At 62.0% G+C, this 20,850-nt stretch overlaps 1 protein-coding gene across 3 annotated transcripts; it reads right to left on the bottom strand.

Moving 5' to 3' along the window:
• Positions 1-7,502: 7,502 nt before the first annotated feature.
• KCNE1 (potassium voltage-gated channel subfamily E regulatory subunit 1) lies at positions 7,503-18,856 on the bottom strand. 3 transcript variants are annotated; one of them, XM_045852532.1, is made up of 2 exons: positions 18,774-18,856; positions 7,503-10,297 (listed from the first exon to the last, which is right to left on the bottom strand). In XM_045852532.1, exon 2 carries the CDS (start codon positions 10,253-10,255, stop codon positions 9,845-9,847), a length of 411 nt encoding a protein of 136 aa, XP_045708488.1. In that variant the 5' UTR covers positions 10,256-10,297; positions 18,774-18,856; the 3' UTR covers positions 7,503-9,844. The 3 variants fall into 3 exon arrangements, with proteins under 3 accessions (XP_045708488.1, XP_045708490.1, XP_045708489.1); XM_045852534.1 differs by lacking the exon at positions 18,774-18,856 and adding an exon at positions 17,441-17,495; XM_045852533.1 differs by lacking the exon at positions 18,774-18,856 and adding an exon at positions 12,605-12,734.
• Positions 18,857-20,850: the final 1,994 nt, after the last annotated feature.

Here is a 20,850-nt window from a genome sequence, read left to right as displayed (position 1 = left end):
CCACGGGTCCCAGGAAGGCAGGAGGAAGTGGGTGGGGCGAGGGGGTGCTCCTGTGGAGGTGTCTGATTGTGAGCGCTGCCCACGCAGGCGCCGCGGGGCAGGGAGGGGCCCGCCAGCTGGAGTCACAAGGCGGAGGCTGCAGAGGGAGCCACCTGGGAAGGCATGGGGCCTTGGCCTTCAGCCCGGCGGGGAGACAGCAGGAAAGGCGGCCGGTGGTCTCATCACGCTGCCGCCAAGGGCACGGAGGTGGGGGGCCAGCTCCGGGTCAGGAGCTCTTCTCTGCGGGGTCTCTGCCTCCGGGTCCCTGCGGGGCGGGAGGACGGTTCCACTTCAGGGCAGGGGCAGGCCCTCAGGCCCAGCGAAGGGACATGCCACTGTCACACCAGCTGGGAGGGAGGGGACGGAGCTGGGACGCCCGGCACCAAAGGTGTTCTCCCTCCGCCACCTGGGCGTCACCCGCATGCTGGGCCCAGGGCCCATGAGTCCTGGGGATCCCTTGCTCTCCAGGTCACTGCTCCCGGGTATCCGTGACCTTGAACCCTCCTTGCTGGCTCAAAGCAAACTTCGATGTTCAAAGTCAGGGTAAAGGACAGGGGACTGCAGGGGCCTGAAGGGACTCTGGGGGCCGCTCGTGTTCTGCCTTAGGGGTCCGTCCACTGTGGGGCCCTTCCCGGAACCCAGCACGAGCTCGCGGTGTTTCCGTGGCTGCCTGCGTCCCGCACACCTTGCCGGGCTGTCATGCGCAGTGGGGGCGGGGAGGGGGGGGCTTGAGGTTCCCATAGAGAACGACAACGCTCTCTCTAACAGGGGCTTTCTCCTCTGTTGCGGCCGTGGCCACGTGGTGCCATGGAATGAAAAGCGCGCCCTCGCCGGGACGGGGGAGGCCAAGCCCAGGGTCACAGGGCCCGGCATCCGCCGCCTCCGCGGGCAGCGTGCTCCGCGCTGTTTGTGGTTCCCGGACGCTTACATAACAGTGACGAGGAACAGCTCGTACCGCCGCGAGGGTCACGAATTTCCTTCCTCCTGGCGCGCGTCTCCTTAGGCCTCCGGTTCGGTCTAGACAAACACTGGCCCGAGTGCCGCCACGCAATGCCGCCCCGGTAAATATTTGTCTGCGCGGCCGTTCTGGGAGCGAGCCCTCCCCCTCCCCCCTCCCCCTCCCTCCAGCTCCTCTGACTTCAGAGACTCACCCCGCCCAGGAGGGCACGACGTTTGTTTCTCTTTTTAAACTTTGGGTCCTCTGAAGAGCCAGGGAGCTTTGAAGGTGTCTAAATTGCCAGCGAGGGTAGTAGCAAGGATGTGGCTGTGACTGTCCAAAATTAGAAAGGGGGAGGAAACAGAGGAACAAGTGGTTTTGAATGTGAAGGTGTCAGAGCTGGCATTTTTAAAAATGTCAGTGAATAAACGTGCGTATCCACGGTCAGCTTCTTTCTAAGGAGTGCTTTCTGGCGCGGGGGGCGGGGGGGGCAGACCTCGCTGCCGGGTCTGGCCCCTGCGCGGCGGAAGGACACTGAGAGTGTCGGACTGTGGGCCGCGGGACAGCGGCCCAGATAACGCGCTCTCGCGGCGGCGTCCTGCTCCAACACCGGATCCTGAACGGGTCTGCCTCTGGGAGGGGGTTTGGGGGGGGCAGCCTTCAAGAAGACGTTTAAAAGCTGTTCAGTGCATTTTGAAGATCTTTAATTGAAAAGTCATTGCTGCCTTTCCTTTTTAATCTTACTATTGTGTTTTCCAGCTTTTAGGGACATCGAGCGTCCGCAGGGAGGCCTGTCTGCAGAGAGGAGCGGAGAGAGGCTTCTGGAACTGGGGGGCCGGAAGAAGACGAGAGCCAATGGATGGGGAGACACTTAGAAAGGAGAATGCACAGTACTCGATGAGTCCGTGCGGCAGGTTGAGGGGCATTTGCTCTGAACCGAACTGTGTCCCTCTAAAATGCATATGTGGAAGCCCTAAGCCCCAGTGTGGCAGTGTTTGGAGGCGGAGCCTCCTCGGGGAGGTGATTAGGTTTAGACGAGGTCACAGGTGGGGCCTCACGAAGGGATTAGTGCAGCAAAGTCAAAAGGACAAAGGGGTGCTTCTTCCCTGGCAGCTGCAAAGGGGCGCAGCCAGGGTGCACAGCACAGGTGTTCCCCTAACAAAGAACCCGGCAGATCACCTGGGTGGGCCAGGTGGCTGCTGCACCCCGAGGACCGTGACCCTAACTTCCCCAAAGGCTGAGTGGACCGGGGGTCTTACTCAGTCCTGGTGGCCCCGCAGACCTGTTTCAACTGGCACCTGTCTCCTCCAAGGAATACACCTCCGTGGACCCTCCTGGGCGGCCCCCCTCTCTTCCGGGGGTGAGGTAAAGAGATCTGTTAGATTTCTTATTTAAACAGAGACTTTGAGAGCCTCGCCCCTTTCCAATTAGCACGGGCAAGTTGAGTCTAGAATTCAAATGGAAAAGTCGACACGAGAGCAGCCAAGAAAATTCCAGGGGAGGGAAGTCATGAGATACTCCTGCAAGATGTTAAAATGCAAGGCAAAGTCCCAGAAACCAAAGGCACTTAGTCCGAGCGCATAAACAGGCGGACAGAGCAACAGAACAGAAGCAGACTAAAAACACTCAGGAAAACAGTGTGAAGGAGAGGGGGTGTTTCAGGTCAGCGGACGGAAGATGGGCCGTTTCACCAATGCGCGGGAAAACTGTGCAGACCTCCGGGCGGGAGTGAGAGCGGGTCTCCGGCTTGATGCTCAAAGCAAAAATAAATCCCAGACGGAGCTAAGTTATCATTTTTAAAATAAAGTTAGGAAGGAGCTAGGACAAACATGGGAGATTTATTTTTGCACTCCCAGATTGTGCCTGTCTTTCCAGGCACGCCACGGACGTCAGGAATCCCAAAAGATAAGACCGAAGCATTAAAAATGTCTTGGCAGCAAAAACAAAAGGCTTTTATCAGACTCAAGAAATAAATAAGTGATAAATTGGGGGAAATCACTCGCAACACATGTGATCAAGCGGCAAATTCCTTAGTATGGCAAAGGCTTTCAACACCGAGCAACGGGTCAGCCTCCCAACAGAAAGAGGGCCAGAACACAGGAAAACCGGTCACGGTGAAGGAAGCGTGAGTGTTTTTAAAGCAGACCAAGCCATGCTTGTTCTCATGCACACTGATGGAAATGCAAATAAAAATGATGCGGAGAGCTCCTTCAGGACTTGCTGAGGGGTCAAGGTCACCTGTGAAATGGGCTCAGGGAGCAGTGGGAATGGTCTCAGGCACACAGGGGCAGCGGCCGGCATCACCATCATGGAGAACCGACATGCTGAAATTTTACGGCATACGTATCTCCTGGCCGCTCAGTTCTGCAGGAACTCGGGGGACTTAGGTGCGTGACAGCTGTCTCCAGGACATACGCACAGGTCTCTTCACTGCCCCATTGTAACAGCAAAAGGTGGGAAGCCATCTATATATGTCCATCGAGAGAGCCGGTTCAAGGTCGCATGGAAATCCACACCATGGGACGCTATTCACGCATGAAAAGGAGGGAGGGGGTTGTCTGCACACCCGTGAGGAGCGGTCATCAGTGTGTCACCAAGGAGGAGGCTCGAAGGGGACCTCTGCATGCTGTACACCCTTCACCGGGAAGAGCTGGGCACCCTTGTCCAGGCTGCCTCAGAGGGGAGACCCAGGAACCCTTTCACGGCCTCTGAGCAGCACCCCTTTAAAGGATTTGTGTATTTTCTTTATGTGTGTCTGTTATCCATTGAAAGGCAAATCTAAGTTTTTGGGTATGCAAAGAACATTATTAACTGACTCTTGGCGGGGAAATCAGCCGTTTCTAGGCCAGTATGTTTGAAATTCTAGCTTTCGGACATTTTAAATCCAGTTCCCCAGACTTCATCTCCGCCCCTGGTTTGCATCTTCTCTGCCCCTGGTTTGCAACTTTTAGGAATGTTCCCCTTTGTTAGAGAAATAGCTACCTGAGGAATGAGGTGGAAGACTGCACCTGCGGTTGCCCAGACTCAACCAAAAAAAAAAAAAAAAAGAGCCCTTTGAAATTCAGGCATTCCTGCTGCCTTTGGTTGAGTGGCCTGTTGCCAACACAGCCCGCCTGGTCTCTCCCAGCGCGCGCTCCATGCGCCACCTGGAGGCAGACACTCTGTGGCACCCGTGGATGCTCTGCCCCCTGGTGGTGAGAGGTCGCTATAACAACCAGGCCACCGCCGCAGAGCTGCGGAGTGGGGGGCGGGCCAGCCTCAGGGCGCTCAGTAGAGGGCGCTGGTGTGACACAGCCAGGTTTGTGCAACGGAGCTGCGCGTGCTTTCTAGCGCAGCAGTGGTATGCGGGTTTTACGCAAACACACACAAAAGCGCTAGAAAAACTGTAAAGGGCATAGTTACGGGCCTAGTGAGAGTGATTGATATTTTAAATTCCAAATTCTGATGTTCTGTATTTAACTGACAAAACTCCTGCCCAGGACCCCCGGGGCATGTTAATCAGCTGCTGCCTCCGCCTGACTCCGGAGGGCGCCCAAGTGCCTCTCCTCGGGGTCTCCCGCATCACGTCCTCCAGGACGTCCGGCCAAGTGTGGCCACGTGTGCAAACACTTAGGCTGGTTCCAGAGCACAGGGGGCAAACACAAGGCCCACGGGCCACATCCGCCCTCCACTTTGTTTTATCTGGCCCTGCACCTTGCTTCCAGCTGGAGGCAGTGCTGAGCTCTCGCTTAACTGTTAAGGAGCAGTTACATTTATACAGTTCTGATGTTGCGTTCGGCCCTTTGAAGGCAACCGTGAGACTGCTGTGGCCCCCGGTGAGAATGAGTGTGACGCCCCTGCCCTACAGCAGGGGTCAGGGGTCAGGGGTCAGCTCACTTAATTTTCTTTTCTGTAACGGGCCAGATGGCTAACACTGTTGGATCTGTGATTCATACGACCTCTGTCCCAAGACTTCAACCCCGCTTTTGTCCCTCGAATGCAGTGCTAGACGGGTTGTACATAAACGTGTGATCGTGCCAATAAAACTTTCTTTATAAAAACAGGTGGGAGGCTGGATCTGGCCTGTGCGCCATAGCTGGCCAAACGCGTCGGGAGCATGTGTCCCTATCTGTAAACTCCAGGGACGCCGCGCCTTGCCGGCAACGTGATGGCGTGTGGTGTGCCGCCCCACGGAGCTCTGTGTGCCGCCCGGCAGGGAGACGAGCACGGCCAATGGCTGCTGTTTGCTCAGTTAGCACGTCCGGTGAGAGCCTGGTCCAGACTCAGTGTGTTCGGACCTCCGGGGCCCCGAGAACACGTCTGGCCTCGGGGAGCTAGGGGGAAGAGCGCCTCCGTGCTGTGGAAGGCCCCAGCGTCTTTGACCCGAGAAACATCGGCTCAAACGACGCAGCCCTCCCCCCAGGGCTCTGATCCTCGCCGTCTGCGTCAGAGCACCCAGGCCCTCCACGCCTGCGCAGCGTCTCCCGAAGACCCGGAGGGCACAGAGCCTGGAGAAGGTGCACTTGTGCCTCGGTCCTCCGCGGCCCCGAGCGGGCCTCCCCTCCTTCTCTTGGACTTGGGGGGCGCAGTGGTGCTTTCTGTCTCCTTTCCTCCTTTTTTGTAAAGATGTTTTATTTATTTTATTTTTTAGAGAGAGGGGGAAGGGAAGGAGAAAGAGAGGGAGAGAAACATCAATGTGTGGCTGCCTCGAGCGCCCCCTACTGGGGAACCTGGCCCACAACGCAGGCACGTGCCCTGACTGGGAATTGAACCAGCAACCCTTTGGTTTGCAGGTCAGCGTTCAATTCACTGAGCCACACCAGCCAGGGCCTCCTTTTTCTCTTTTACTGCAGGGTCAGCCCTTGCGTGCATACCCTCCGCCTCTCCCCGGTTCCTGAGTTCCTGCCGGGGAGGGGGTCGGGCCTGCCTGTGGCAGCCTCTGGCCCGCAGAGTCCGCCTGCTGTGACTGGAGACGAGAACAAATGCACAGGTGACAGCAGTCCTGTGGGGGAAAGGGGACGGCAGGGCCACTCTCTCAAGGGGAGAGTGCCCAACCCTCGCCTGGACAGGCTTTTATTGCCTTTCTCGGGCCTTACATCAGAGAAGGATTTATTATCTACTACACAGCATGTTGTTGTCCCCATTTTAGCGACAATCAAGGATGCGAAAATGACACGTGCAGAAGGGAAGGGCGGTGAGCTGACTGTGCTCCGTCCTCGGGAAAGTTCGCACGGGCTTTGGGGACGACCTTGAAGACAGACAATGCACATCTACTGTTTCAGACCGAGGTGGGGAGTTTTAGCAAGAGCAAGCCGTAGCAGTCTGTATGCATTTTCTGGGCCTGATTCCCACGGGAAAGCTCGGTTTGAGGGTCTGGCTCCTGCCCACCACCTCGCTTCTGCAGGTTTTCCACGCAGAGCTGAGTCACATTGGCCAGATTCAAAACAAACCGATCCCCTACACCTGCCCACAGCGCGGGTGCCGCAGGCCTGGGGCTGAAGGGGGGGGTCGCCGGGCTGGCTGGGAGACGGGTTTCCAAGGGCAGGAGAGGACGGTGGCGTAGTCCCTGGAAACGGCAGAGGGGGCCCAGCCCAGCGGGCGGTGGGGGGGTCCAGCACCTTCCCGAGAATTCTGAGCCAGGGGAGGGCAGCCCGATGCAGCATCTCCCGGTGGGGCTGGGACCTGCGGGTCCCCTGGCCAGGACCACACTTGGGACAGGGCTGCCAGAGACTCCACCGGTTTCTGCCACCGAGGCCGGGCAGCCCTTCAGATGCAGATCCCCCCTCCGACTCTGCTTCCTGCCAGCTTGGGCCCGGGGCTGGGGGGGCTGGGCTGTCCCCCTGAAGCACAGTGCGCACATCTGCAGTCTGGGGGCAGAGTCCAGGTCAAGGTCACATTTCATCTGGCCCACACAATGTCTAGAACATGAGTTAGTTGCCAGCATTTAAAAATCAGGAGATTTTCTTTTATTTTTTAGAAAGCAGTTTCAATTTTTTTAAAGATTTTAAAAAAGATTTTATTTATTTATTTTTAGAGAGGGGAGGGAGGGAGAAAGAGAGAGAGAGAGAGAAACATCAAGGTGCTGTTGCTGAGGGCCGTGGCCTGCAACCCAGGTATGTGCCCTGACTGGGAATCGAACCTGCGATGCTTTGGTTCGCAGCCCGCGCTCAATCCACTGAGCTACGCCAGCCAGGGCAAAAAATCAGGAGATTTCAAACAGACATACAGATCTGCAGTTTATTTTTTAAAATAACCCATAAGTCCATCCAGACAGGGCACATTTCCGTCTGGTGGGAAACACCCGGTTATGTTGGCGGGGGGTGGGGGTGGGGGTGGGGCCCCACAGTCTGTCCCTGGCTCTGCCTGGGCCTGGCTCCCAGGTTCCTGTCTTTGGGCACCTGCGGGTCGCCACGGAGATTACCTGCCCACTGGCAACCTGACACCCTCATTCCCGAGCCCCCAGGGTAGTCCCCTCAGAGCCCCCCCCCAAGAACCCACAACCACTTTCTGAAGGGGCCATAGTGATGGTCAGAGAACACACACCATAGAGCACGATAAAAGGCTTTAATTTTTTTAAAAGATCTTACTAATTCCTCAAAAGGCATGTCGCCGCCCCATCCACCAACACGTGAAACATCGCACACAAAACAGTCACTGAGATTCTGTCTGTAAGGAGCTCGGCCCAGCCTCTGGGCGTGGCCAGCAGTCCCCGTCCGTCAGACCGGATTTTAAAACACAGTGACGAGGATTCGGAAATCTGCAGCTTGCGAGGGGTTTGGGGGCCATGGCGGGGTGGGGGGGTGGCCCGAGCAGCTAGCTGGTCCCTCGAGGACAGGCAGGAGTCTCGGGGTGTGGGGGGTGGGGCGCAGCAGGAACCGGTTGTAAGGGGCCAGTTCTGTGCCTGCGACACCAAAGTCAGCGAGACACTGTGACGCAGCCGCGGCCGCTCCGGGTCCCCCTCCGCTGGGTTCCCCGCCTGCCCCTCCTTCACCACGGCGAGACGTGCCTGTGTGAAGTGGGGAACCCCACGGGGGCTGTGAGATGCGAGGAGCCAGGTGTGCTTCTGGGGGGCCCGTGAACCCCCAAGATGGTGGGCAGCATGTTGCACATATGAGTATTTTGGGGATGTGGGGGAGGGTCATTAGCTTTCATTAGATTTTCAAAGGGCTCTATGACCCCAAGAGCCACCTGTCTCGAGGACCCAGTCCCCCAGGCTCTGCCCCAGAGACGTCCCAGCCGAGGGCCTGCAGCTCGCCCAGCGGTGTCTCTGTCTGTACAGGCCCCCGGGCCTGGGGGGTGGACGGGGACGGGTCCGTGCCCTTGAGGACAGCCACCAACACTAGGGGAGGCCGTGAACAGCCATGGTTGTTTGAAACGTCCCGCCCTCCGCAGGCGAGCGTGCGGGTGTCCCAGGGTGCTCGTGCACCCATGGCAGCTGGAGGGGGCGCTGCACCCACGGCGCACCTGCTCTGCCACTCTCTCGGGCCACGAAAACGCGAACGAGGCTGATTCTGCGGCCGTGAGCCCCGCCCGGTCCCATCCAACCCCATCCCGTCCCTTTCCCTCCCACCCCCGTCCGCCAGGGTGTCTTCTGTGTCGTGGGGAGCCGGACAGCAGACAGGACAGCAGCCGTGGGGGTGGGAGGTGGAGGGGGCGCCCTGAGCGACTTTCCCGTGGCTGCCGTGACCGGGAGTCCCGAACTGCCCCGCCTCGGACCAGAGGACTCGGTGCCGCACCGTCTGGGAGCCGGGAGCCTGAAGCCGAGGGTCACGGGAGGTGCTTCCTCTGCCACCTGCGGGGGACACTCCCTCCTCGCCTCTTCCGGCTTCGCTGCTGGCTGTCACCGTGGTGTGTGTTCCTCGGCTTGTGCCTGCGTCGCTCCAGTCTCTGCCTCTGTCGCCACATGGGCCCCCCCCACGTGTCCCCATCCGCACCTCCTCTTCTTTGAAGGACATCCATCATGTTTCATCAGAGCCGACCCCAGGGGCCTCACCTCACCTGGATGGCACCTGCAAAGACCCTGCGTTCACATAGGGTCGTGTTGGCAGGTACCAGGCACTTGAACAAATATTTTGTGAGGACACGGTGCCAGCACAATGGGCACAGAAGCTCAAAAGGCCTCACCACCTCGGTGCTCCGTGCTGGCAAATGCCCACCCCCACCCCCAACCCCCAGGCTCCAGGGGGCGGGGCACCCTTCCCTCCTGCCGAGATAACTGAGTACCTTCTGCCTGCTGTACCTTCTAAAGTGGGCATTTTTTTTTTCTCCTGCATCGTAGTCTTGTAAGATAGGTGTATTCATTACAATACAGATCCTGCTGCTCTAACATAAACCAAAATAATGGTGGCTTCAGGGAGATTGGAGTTAGTTGCTTTTCCCTATGAAGCCTGAGCTGGCGGGCGTCCAGGAAGGCCGGGGGGCCTGCCTCACGGCGCTGCCCGGGGCCCCAGAGTTTGCGGTCTGTGCACACACTGTCCGTTTCCAGAGTGACAGCTGGCCCACCACTCACCCCCGTCCCAGCCACTGGGACACGGGAAAGGGAAAGAAAGGACACGTCCTTTCCTTTCCAAGAATCACACAGAAAGTGCTCTCACCACTCCCACTTCTGCTGGCCAAAGTGTCATCACACAGCCTGCTAGCTGCAAGGGAGTCGGGAACTATAGCCCTCATTCTCCGAGGCACCCCCCCCCTCCGGGGACAGTTCCTGGGGAACAGCTGACGGTCTAGGGCGAAGGAATGTGCTCTTAGAGAAACAGTGCTCCTAATACACCCCTCACCGACGCAACAGCAGAGAAGTGTGTCCTTGCGGTCAAGCGTATGCGGGGGGCAGAGGGTCAGGACGATCAGACGGTCCCGCAGACGGGGCCCCCCGCGTCCGCCGGCCGGGGGTCAGGACGCGGGCTTCGCCTCGGGAAGGCCCGCGTCCGGCCGCTCCACGGCCAGCTGGTTCTCGATGACGTAGCAGGCCCGGCAGCTCTCCAGGACCCGGGCCTGGAAGTACGCCCTGTCCTTCTCCTGCCAGGCGTCGGACTCAATGTACACGTTGAAGGGGTCGTGCGAGTGCTCCAGCTTCTTGGAGCGGATGTAGCTGAGCATGATGCCCAGGGTGAAGAAGCCGAAGAAGCCCAGCACCATGAGCACGTAGAGCGCCTCCATGCCGCCGTGGGCGTCCCCGAGGGCCCGGCGGGCCGGCCCCGACACGTTGCCGCCCTGGTGGGCTGTCTCCTGCCACAGCGCCGTCAGGAAGGGCGTCGCCGCCACCGTCACCGCCGTGGTGTTGGGCAGGGCCATCCTGCACATGGGGTGTCCACGGCGGGAGGGGGGCCTTCCGGGGCGGGCTGCCTGCAAGGAAAGCCCAGCCCAGAATCAGCACTCGCACCGCAGTCCACGCCCACGAATGCACGCCATCTTTAGGATGCCAGGGGCGAGGGGCCTCAGCATACCCCCAGGCCACACCGGGCGCCGGCCTGGGTCTGCACAATGGCCCCCGCTCGATTGATCAACTGACACATTGATCGCCTCTTGTTCCCACTCACCAGCCCCACCGCCTACCCCCACAGGGGACCGCCGGAACGGGCCCCTTTAACACACACCTTGGTGCGCGCCTGCCCTCTCGTTCCCCCAAGAAAGACCAACCTGTGTCCCTCCCCCCCCAAGTTCCTCCTTTGAAGCCCTCCCCCTCAAAGTGACCGCACCTCGGGGCAGGGTCTGCGGGAGGTCATTAAGGTCTCAGGAGGTCCCGAGGGCGGGGCCCTGACCCACTGGGACGGTGGCTTCGCGAGAAGGGGAAGACACATGAGGACACCTGGAGGAGGCGGCCGTCTGACAAGCCAGGGCGGAAACCACCCCCTGTGGGAACCTTGGCCTTGGCCTGTCAGCCTCTGAGACCATGAGGAAACGCATGTGTGCTGTGGTGGTCCCCTGCCTGTGGCATTTTGTGGCGGTGGCCTGAGCTGACGGACATGCTCTGTGAGCGGGATCGGGGTGCCGAGACCCCGTCATCCCCTTGTCCCTCCTCAGTACCCAGGCTCTCAGGCCCCCGCCCACCGCCCCCCCAGGCTCTCAGTCAACCCAAGTTCCCGTCCTTTCTGTCACAGGGGGCCCACGGCGGTGCCCATCCCCCAGAGCCGGACACTGCTGCGCCACCAACCCCCCACACACAGGGTGGCCGACGGCCCCCTGGGGACCTAGGGAGGTCCCACATCTTGCACAGCCGGTGCCGGGCGGACGGTCAGACTGAGGTGCTGCCGGGCCCCCTGGGAGGTAATGCCACCAGGAGCACCACACCCTGAGTGGACACCCTGCCCCACTCCCCCATACGGCGGCCTTGGGGGTGGTGCGGTGACGGCTCTCCTCCAGCTCCGCGCTAAGGGGCTGTGTCCCTGCTGGTGCTTGCTGCCCCTCTCTGCACAGCCCCCCACCCCCGCGCCCCCTGCCCCCCACTGAACGGCCCACATGAGCTGCACAGAAGGTGACAGTTTCCCGGTCACTCTAATCCGGAGGTCACTGTCCCTGAGTACCCATGTAATACGCCTTGGAGCTGTGACATGGGTCCCTCTGAAACCCTCACCTGGGGGGGGGGGACCCTGCAGGCACCCATGAGCTAAAGCAGGCTGTATTCTTGTTTGTTTGTTTGTTTGGGAGAAGTCTGGTGTCTGCCCTCACTTCCCGCTGAGACACGGAGCCCCCTGGGCCAAGCCGAGGGGCGCGCACTCCAGACTCAGCCCAGAAGGGGGCGCTCAGGGCGAGTCCCACACTAATGGCCTGTGTTACTTCTCAGGGCCCCCCACGCAGCTCAGTGAAACGCCCTGGGTGGCTGTTGTGACCACGGGGGAGGGGCTCTGGGGGGCACGGTTTCTGGCAGAAATGCCGTGGGAAGGGAAATGCCCAAGTGCCCTGTGTGCGGTGCGCACGTGGGGGGTTGGGGGGCAGGGGGCGGGGCTCAGGCTTCCGCAGGGCGGACGGGCTGGCACCGCGGCTGTCTCGCCAACACGGACGTCAGCCTCCGAAACCTCCGGACTGGACCAGCGCTAATTCTTTGTGGAGCGGGCTTCCCCTTCAGAGGGTTACCGGACACGGTGCCCGGCAGAGACGCAGCCCCCGGCCCCGCCCTCTTCCTCCGCCACCCCCGGGGGGAGGGGGGAATCCATTGCCCACCCTCCTCCCTCCCACCCGGGCCTCTCCCTGGTCGCCACACCTGCTCCTCCGGGGTCCCCCACGTGGCCACCACCCCAGGCGCCCAGTGAGCACCAGTGTTCAGGGACTTTCCAAGGGCCCATTCACCTTCTGCCGCCCCCACCCGACCCCTCCTCGTGGACGGAGCATGCTCCCCACCCGGTGAGCTGCGTCACCGCCCGAGTGCCGGGACCACCCGCACCGCAAAGCCAGTCCCGTCAGCCCCAGCCTGGCCGTTAGGGAGAAGGGCCTGCTGTCAGCTTGGTGACCCCGGGCAGCCCTGAGAGGGGGTGCAGTTCCCTGTCCCGCTCGCTGTCCTCTCCCCCGGCACGACTTCCCCGGACCCCACGCCCCAACCTGGCTCGCCGCATCTGCGACCCTGAACTTGTCACAGGGTCTCTGCACGTCTCCTGCACGGGTGGGACTCTCCTGCCTGGTGCCTAGCCACCCCTGGAAACTCAGCCGGACTCTCACCTCTTCCCTGAAGCTTCCTCTGGCGCCGGGGCGGGCTGGCAGCACCCACACCACGTGCTGGGGGCCGCCGCGCTCCCCCTGCCGGCTTCAGCACGGCCACTGCCCGCCTTCGTCCGCTGCCCACGGCCCCACGGCAACACCGGGCTGTCTGCAAAGCCCTCGCTGCCTCCTGGCGTGTGGGGCCGACGCTTCCTGGCAGGCTAACGATTAGCAGATAACGTGGCTGCTTCCAGCGCTACAGCGATGGCCCTTTTCCGGATGGGCCGCCGTCTCCCGGCTGGAACCACACTCCCGGATCCGTGAGGGGGGCGGGGGTCAGGGGGCACTCAGACGTCAGAATCGTGCCTCCTCCCGGCCTTGGATCCAGGCCCCTGCATCCCTCCACCGCCCCCCCCCCCGCCCCCATGACCCCAGTCTGCTTCCTCAGGCCAGCCCAGGCCTGTCTTTCTCCCTTTGGGAGATGAGAAAGGCCGCTGACCCTTGGGCTGCGGGTCACCCTCCAGGTCCCGGAGTGGCTGACCGCGTGTGGGGGGCACACAGCGTGCGTACTTGGTGTCCCGGGCGTGAGGGGTGTGGGTGGTTCCACCTCCTTAGGAAGCAGCCGCCCGGGGCTTTGCGGGGGTTGGGCCTTGCGGTTCGGCTCTCCCACAGCTGACCACTGTGGCTCTGCTGTACCTCGTGGTGACACGGCCAACATGAGAGACACGCGTGTCCTGGGCCTTCCCCGACACCTCCGGGGCGGTCGAGCCCATGCCCGGAGATCTGGGAGTGGGGGGGGGGGGTGAGCTGCGAGAGACTCTTCCGAAAAACCAGCATCGGGCCCCTCTCTGACCAGGAGCCCCGGGCAGGAATCGCTGGGTAACAAGTGCTTTCCTTAAAAGCGTAGACCCGGGGCTGCAGGGCTGCTGGAAATCACTCCGAGTTTCCAGACCTCACGCCCAATATTTTCTGTTCAAATGACTGGAAACCACTCAGGAACTCATCAACGCTGCCCAGAACACGGCCTGGAGCTGGTAATATCCTTTCCTCCCCAGACCCCGAGGGGCCGCGGTTGGCCGGTGTTCTGGCCCCCGGCCCCCGCTGGACCGGCCTTATCGCTTCCCCACCACGTGAGCGGGCTTCCGGCGGCCCCGCCCAAGGTGCGCTGGGTCCGGGCCCACGGCAAGTTCAAAGGGGCTTCTGCAACGGCTGTGTGCCACTCAGTCCCCCGGGCCCTGTCACTCCAGGCCAGATGGGCTTTTCCGTGCCCAGAGGAAGCAACCAGAAACATCCGCCCTGGACGCCTGCCAGGCGGAGGCCCTCCAGCCTTCCTCCGAGGCCGTGCGCTCCGGATCTGGAGTCACTGCGCGAGAAGGCAGGCGGCCGGGCGGCTGCACCCCCGGGGTGTCCGACGGGGAAGGCCTGGGGCCCGAGAAGCCGCATGCCTAACAAGCTCCCAGGTGCCGCTCCCACTGGGGACCCCCCCTGGGTGACTTATTAGAATCAGCTGGGAAGTTTTACAAAAACGATTCTTGAATTTTACCTCCAAACAGGGGAGGTCCTCAGTCAGGGTTCCTATGTGGCGCGGGGACTTCTTTTTTAAACCTCCCCTGAGGACATGTTTATTGACTACAGGGAGAGGGGGAGGGGAGGGAGAGCGGCACCAACATGAGAAATAACGATCGGTGGTCTCCCGTCCACACCATGACCCCCGTCCACACCTCGACCTGAGGCTGAAACTGCAACCTGGGTCGTGCCCCGACCAGGGACGGGACCTGCGACCTTCCCGGTGCATGGGGTGTGGGGCGTGGCGTGGCGCTCCATCCCATGGAGCCACCGGCCAGGGCCGGCTTTGGGACTTTCAAAAGCTCCCCAGGTGGCCCTAACTTGCAGCCGAGACCGAGACCACCGGGCTCTGCCGTGAGGCCTGAAGAGGCTGACCCGTCAGCCTTCTGAGTGGCCAGGCACTGGGGAATTAGTGTTGATACGCAGAGAAATGGGATTTCACAGCGTACTTTCCCACTCTCACCTGGTTTTCAGATTTTCTCCCCCGGGCTCCCACGTCCCCGGTGTCACCCGAAGGGAAACTGCAGCGGGAGCCCCTTTGCTGTCACCCTGCTGCCTCGCCCGCCCCCGCTCACGCTGGCATCTGAACCCACGAGGGCCTGGCAGAGCTTCAGGCTGGACCAGGAAAGTCCAGTGAATCAGCTGCCTTTCCAGTAACAACTCCGAGGTGTTAAGGAAACGCCTGGTTCTTCCCGTACTTTGATTTACTGTGTTGCTTTGGCCAAAGGCCCTCTGCGTGTACCAGGGCCTTCTGAGTGCCGGGTCGCGTGGTGGTTTGTGCCGTGAGTCTCAGGGTGAGTTTGACCAAACCCACTCACGACACAGACCCCACTGGGGGTGGACGTCCTGTGCCCCAGGTTCACTTCCACGGTCACGACAAGTCACCGCCCAGTGGCCACCGTTTCCAACGTGGACTCACGTGAACCTGGACGGCAACCGACCCGACGGTGGGTCTCAGCTCACGGACACCTGGGCTCCGTGGGGGGCGAGCGGACCCGCCCAAGGTCATGTCTGTTACCGAAAAGACGTCTAAAGCGTGAAGAGGTAGTACAGAAAAGGCGGTTCTGGGGTCTTGGCGGAGAGGAGACGGATTCTTAGGCTCCAGGGAACCGGGGAGCTGGCCAGTTCCATCAGGTAAAAGTGTGTCCACCCGAAGGAGGACCAGCTTTGGAGGGAAAGAGTCGCCAGGGCACCCCTCCCCTATGGGACATGCCCCTCCCCCATGGGGGACACGCCCCTCCCCTGTGGGGGACACCCACAGCTTTCGCCCCGTGCACAGTGACTCCGGGGTCGGGCGGCTGGGGCAGTGGGAACCAGCAGGGTCCGCCTCCAAATACAGCCGGTTCGATGGCTCTCTGACCACGCCGGCATCCTCGGAGCTCAGACCCAGAGCTGCTGCGACCTCTCCGGACGAGGCCCTGGGCGCTGAGCCGGGCTAGCAGCTGGCTGCCCCCCCCCCACCCACGGGCTCTCTCCGTAAGGCCCCCGGCCGACTGGACGGCACGCTGTCCCGGCACACACCAGCCCTCTGCATCCCCCCCCCGCCATGTTCCCTCCAGCTCCGTGTCTGTCAGCGCTGACAGCAGCGTGGAAGCTCTCGGGGCTGGCTTCCCAGCATTACCAGCTTCTGTGCTTTCCTAAGCGTTGGCCGGGCGGGCCAGGCCCCTGCGGCTGACTCCAAGCTCTGCCCTGAGAGGGGCAGGTCCTGGGGGCGGAGCAGGGGAGAGGGGGCAGGTCCGACCCAGAGCTCAGGGACCCTAGTGCAGCCTGCTCAGTCCCAGCGGAACTGCCCGCTCTCTCCCCGGGACCTCAGCTGCTTATCTAGGCGGAACGTGCCGGTCATTCTTCCCAGCATTCCTCGAGCGTTTTCTTGAAAGAGCACGGGGTCTGGAAACCGTCAGGAGGCCTGGCTGGCTTCAGGAAGCGGGCCCAGGGTGACACCATTACAGAGAAGCCTGATTTGGGAGACCGTGACCTCCCTGGGGCGAGAATTCCAGGAGCCCACTGTTCCTTAGGAGCGGCCGTCACTGCTTGCATCATTGCTGCAACACTGTGTCCAAATTCTGGAGGCATGTTTGCCTCCTTGCAGGAGAGGAGCCAGCAGGGCCCCCCCCCCCCCCTGGACCCTTCCAGGCAGGTGGCGGGCTTCCCACGTGACCCTGCCCGGAGGCAGTGAGTCACCGAGGGGCCGGGTCTCGGGAATCTGGATGGAACCTGCTCAGGCAGCGCTTGTGACTGTCCTTGTGGATCTCGATGGGCTTCCTGCCACCTCCCTGCTGGGCCTGGGCTGTGGCTCTTGAGTCCGGTTGGTCGTAGGACTGGGAGCTTCCCAGTCCTCCCCAGGGTGATGAGAGGGGGGCTCGGGGTGTGACAGGTGGGAATGGGAACAGCACCCTGGGGAGAGGGACCTGGTCACTCACAACCTAGAGCAAGGAGGAGCGTTTGGGCACGGAGGAGGGGTCACAGGAAGATCTCCCGGCTCTGGGGGCAGCTGAAGTCACATGGAAGGAAGGAAGGCAGATGGAATCTCGCCTTCAGCAAATTAAAATGACTCGGGGGACCTCCGGCCCTCCCCTGAAAACAGGGACGGATGCAATCTCCCCCGACTGCACCACCAGGTTCTGGGGGGCATGCAGCCAGCCCCCCCTTTCTTGCCTCTTGTGTTCGCTGCTTTCTCTGCAACACAGGTGTGAGCACCACACTTGCTTGTCAGAATCCTCCGGAAGCCCACTCCCGTGAACCCGCCCTGGTGTCCCCGAGCCTCTTGGACACGCAGCGCCCCCTGTCGGTCAGCCCCCACACTGACTGGGTCACGGCAGCCTGCGGGGCTGTCTGGGCCTTTCCTCCCAGGAGCTCAGCGAGGTCAGAGACTCGGCTCCCCTGGTCCCCTCTCCCACGCCCGCCCGGGGGGCGGCAGCGCGGGTCCGCAGAGTCAGAAAGGGCCAGGCTCCAGGCGAGTGCAACCTGAGAGCAGGTAATAAAGTACCAACACGCTCCGGAAAGACAGGGGGGAGGGGCGTGGCACCTGATGAAAACCTCCATCAACGTAGCATGTTTTCATATAGGAACGTTGAAACGACCTGCATTTCTGTTGTTACTGTATCCGCATTATTTGCTTCGCATAGCACGTGTATATGAGTATATTATATTGTATATTAAGTGTATCCTGTTCTGAGTGTCTCCGCACCCACCCTGTTGTCCCTCAAGCAGGCCAGGGCGGTCGGCCATCCCAGCTCCGCAGCACAGTTTTTGTCCCCCTCCCCCGTGGGTACCCACGCCCACACTACCTACCACGTGCAGAGATACTTCAGTTTTCTTGCGAGTTATGTTCCTCGTTCGGTGTCTGTCTTCCCCACCGAAATGCACGCTTGCTCCTGAGGGCGGGGCCCTCGGCTGTGCTGGTCCTCGTGGCCCGCAGGCCAGAGCAGGGTCTGCTCGTGGCCGGAGCCCTGGGCGGGCTTGGGGGGGGCGCTGTTCATAGGACGCAGGGGTGCATGCAGGGACGCCCGAATGAAAGGATGTTCCACTCAACTACCGGACGGACGCCACCACTGGGACATGGTCTCCCAGCTCTCCCTGCCGAGACTGGAGGGACAGGCGGGCGACCCTCTGGTGTGTCCCTTGGAATGCACTTTATTTTCAAACCAGCCACTTTCTAATAACCCGTCCAGAGCAAGACCCAGCAAGAGAGTGCTCCCCCCAGCCCATCCCAGCTCGCCTCGGGTGGGAAGCGAGAGAAGGGCCGGCAGGAGGGTCCTGCCCCGTCATTGGAAATGCAGGGACCAGAGCCAGGGCGGCTGCCCCTCGTCACAAGGAGTCAGAGCAGTGGCGGTGTGGCCACCCGGAGCTCCCACCGCCGAGTCTGTGGGTGACAGTGTGGTGACTGGCAAGGCCCTCCGTGGATGGAGCTGGGAAGCCCCATATAACCTAAATCCAGGCTCCAGAGAGCTCACTGTGGCAGCCCCGGAACAGGGGGGTGGGGCATGGGGCGTGGAGTGCGGGGCGTGGGGAGAGCTCACACCTGCACCGGCTGCTGCTGCCCCAGCTGCTGCTGCCCCGACTTTCTTCCTAAGCCCCACCTTTCCCCCAGTTAGTGCGGTCCGGAGCGGACACCCACAGCCCTCTCCGTGTCCCATGACTGTTCCCCGGGGGGATGCCGAGACCCCAGAACCCTCCTGGTCAAACGTAAGTAAATGAGTGAATAGATAGATAGGTAGATGGTAGATAAATGTTCCCTTTGAGGACGGCGTGCATCGCCTGAGCTCGAAGCCCTGGAAGCCAGGTGGATCCTGGAATGTGGGTGGATTTAGTTCTCTTTGGATGCTGGCAGGTATTTCCCAGGCACTCTACAAGGATGTCTGTAATTGAGCGACGCTGGGAAAACGCGGTCCGCACCGGGCGACGGCGAGCTGCGCTTCCGTGCTGGCCTTCTCTGAGTGGAGAGGACGAGCAAGGGAGTCCTAAGGCGGCGCTCTCCCGCGACAGGGTCGCTGCGCCCGCCTCCTGCCTGGGGGCGCCCAGGGCGCGCCCCGGGCTCAGACCGGGTCCCTGGAGTCCCCTAGAGGCGCCGACTGGGGCCCCCGCACTTGCGCGAGGAGCCTGGAGACAGGAACCCCCGACTTACCGGGTCTGGGGCGGCCAGAGAGCCGGGTGCGCCGCGGCGTCCGTGCGGGTGGAGCGCAGGGCACCGACTGCGGTGGCCGGGCTGCGCCCTCCGCGGCCAAGTGCGCGCCGCGGGGCGGGCGGGGCTTTCCCAGCCAACCGAGGCCCCGCCCCGTCCCCCGCGCGTCCCAGGCGACCCCAGGCTGGCCTGGCTCCCCTGCTCCCCCCCTCCCCCCGCATCCCGCTGCCCAGGCAAGCGCTTCGGATCAGGGCGGGTGGGCTAAGGGCTCGCCCGAAGCCCGTATTAAAACTGCCACCGACAGACCCACCCTCTTACAGGCGTTTGGGGTTCAGAGGCCAGACGCTGCTGTTGCGAATGGAAAGGCCGACCGGGAGCCCCTGCCCTCGGCCAAGAGGCCAGACTAACGCCCCTGGGAACAGCCCCACACCACCGCCGCGGTCCGCTCCAAGCCCCGGTGGACTTCTCGCCACGCCCACATCCCAGTCGTGGTCCCGAACCTGTTGGGCATTTACTGAGCACCCTCTGAGCCGGTGTGGGTCCTGAGCTGGGCCGCAGCTGTGGGCCAGACTGGCGGGGCCCGGTGCAGACTGTGGGGCTGGCCCCTGTGGCCTTTGGCAGATGCCACAGCCGGTGCCCCCCCAGCCTAGGAAGCGAGAGTGAGACCAGGCAACTCCCGAATGACGGTCCCTCCAAAGCGCTGGGATTAAGGTCCAGGCTTGCTGTCCGCAGGCAGGTGGCAGAGCGGGTGGTCCGGACCAGGGCAAGCAGACCCTTCCTGGGGTCCCCGCATCCTCCCTGGCCCATCACTTCTCCGGGGCCCTCGGCCGGGAGGGCTCTGTCTGGGGGGCCTTCCCGCCCTCTTAGCGTGGCTGGCCCTGCCCTGGGCCGCGGGTGCTTCCAGCACACCTCCTCCCAGCCGCCCTGAAAAGTGCTGAGGTGTCCCCAGCCGAGCGGTGCAGTCGTCCTGGTGGGGTGCTCTCTGTGGGGAGGACCCGAACCGCGGGGAGTTCTCCACAGTTTTACTCACATAAGCGGACCCTCAAGCCTGGGAGCAGGAAACCGGTGAAACGGCGGTCCCCTGACAGAGCACCGTGCTGCGTGGTGGAAGGTCACACGCAGCCGCCAAGGTGACGCGTGCCCAGCCGTGTGCAACGGTTCGGGGTCCCCCGCACACTGTCACGACACGAGGCCCCGTCCGTGTCGTGCACCCGGGGAGCTGCGCATCGGCTCACACGCAGGGGACCGCTCGGCGATGTCACCGTGCGTTCTCACTGAGGCCGGTCTGCTCTCCTTGTTTTTTGCAGGGACGCTGCCTGCTTTGGTGTTTAGGAGAAGGTGCGTCAGGTTCATCTGAGAATCCCCTGGACGCTCCCTTCTCAAGGTCATGCTCGTGCACGTAGGGCCTTTTGCCCATCTTTCCCAAGGACGCTGCCAGGAGGGGACAGGGATTCAAGCAGCAGAATGTGCAGAGGTTTGTCCCGTGAAAACAGGCGCGGCCCTTCCGGGGCCAGCTCTCGGGCCGGCGGGCGGGCCTGCGGCCCCGGACCGCTGCAGAGACGCCCCTGCATCGGGTGGGCCAGCGCCTGCCCACCCGTCACCTGGGCACTGCGAGCGGACGGACGGGTCACCTGCTTCCCTTCCCGGCCCTCTCCAGCCCACGCGGGACGAGTTGTTTTATGGTGATCCCGCTGCTTTCCCGTGTCCTGTTTGTGCCGACGAGCCGTGTGCCGCTGAGAGAGAGTGCTTCCCCACTACCCTGGGGAAGTGGGAATGCTCTCTTCTTCTCCTTGCTTCTCCGCCCCCGCTCTCGCTCTCCCCTCTCCCCAGTCCACGGGAGTGACAGGTCTTAAAACACTGTAACACCCACGAGCTGCGAGCCGCGGCACACGCCCACGAGAGACGGGGCTCATCTCTGCCCGGCTCTGCTGCCCGCACACCTGCGGGTCTCCCCAGAGGACACTGGCCCTCCCCTGGCTGCACGCCCCCAGGAGGGCTGCTGCTCCCCAAGAACTCTGGATTAGATGTTAAGAGGAGAAAGCCGAGTGGTCTCACACTACACGTCTAGATTTCCGGCTTT

The sequence above is a fragment of the Phyllostomus hastatus genome, unplaced genomic scaffold, assembly GCF_019186645.2.
Source record: "Phyllostomus hastatus isolate PE091 unplaced genomic scaffold, TTU_PhHast_1.1 phas_contig_948, whole genome shotgun sequence".
Lineage (NCBI taxonomy): Eukaryota > Metazoa > Chordata > Mammalia > Chiroptera > Phyllostomidae > Phyllostomus > Phyllostomus hastatus.
Note: the sequence above shows the minus strand (reverse complement) of the source record. Positions and strands in the feature narration are given on the sequence as shown.

Coding starts and splice junctions, on each gene's coding strand:
- KCNE1 (XM_045852532.1), bottom strand. CDS start 10,255: ATGTGCAGGATGGCCCTGCCCAACACCACGGCGGTGACGGTGGCGGCG.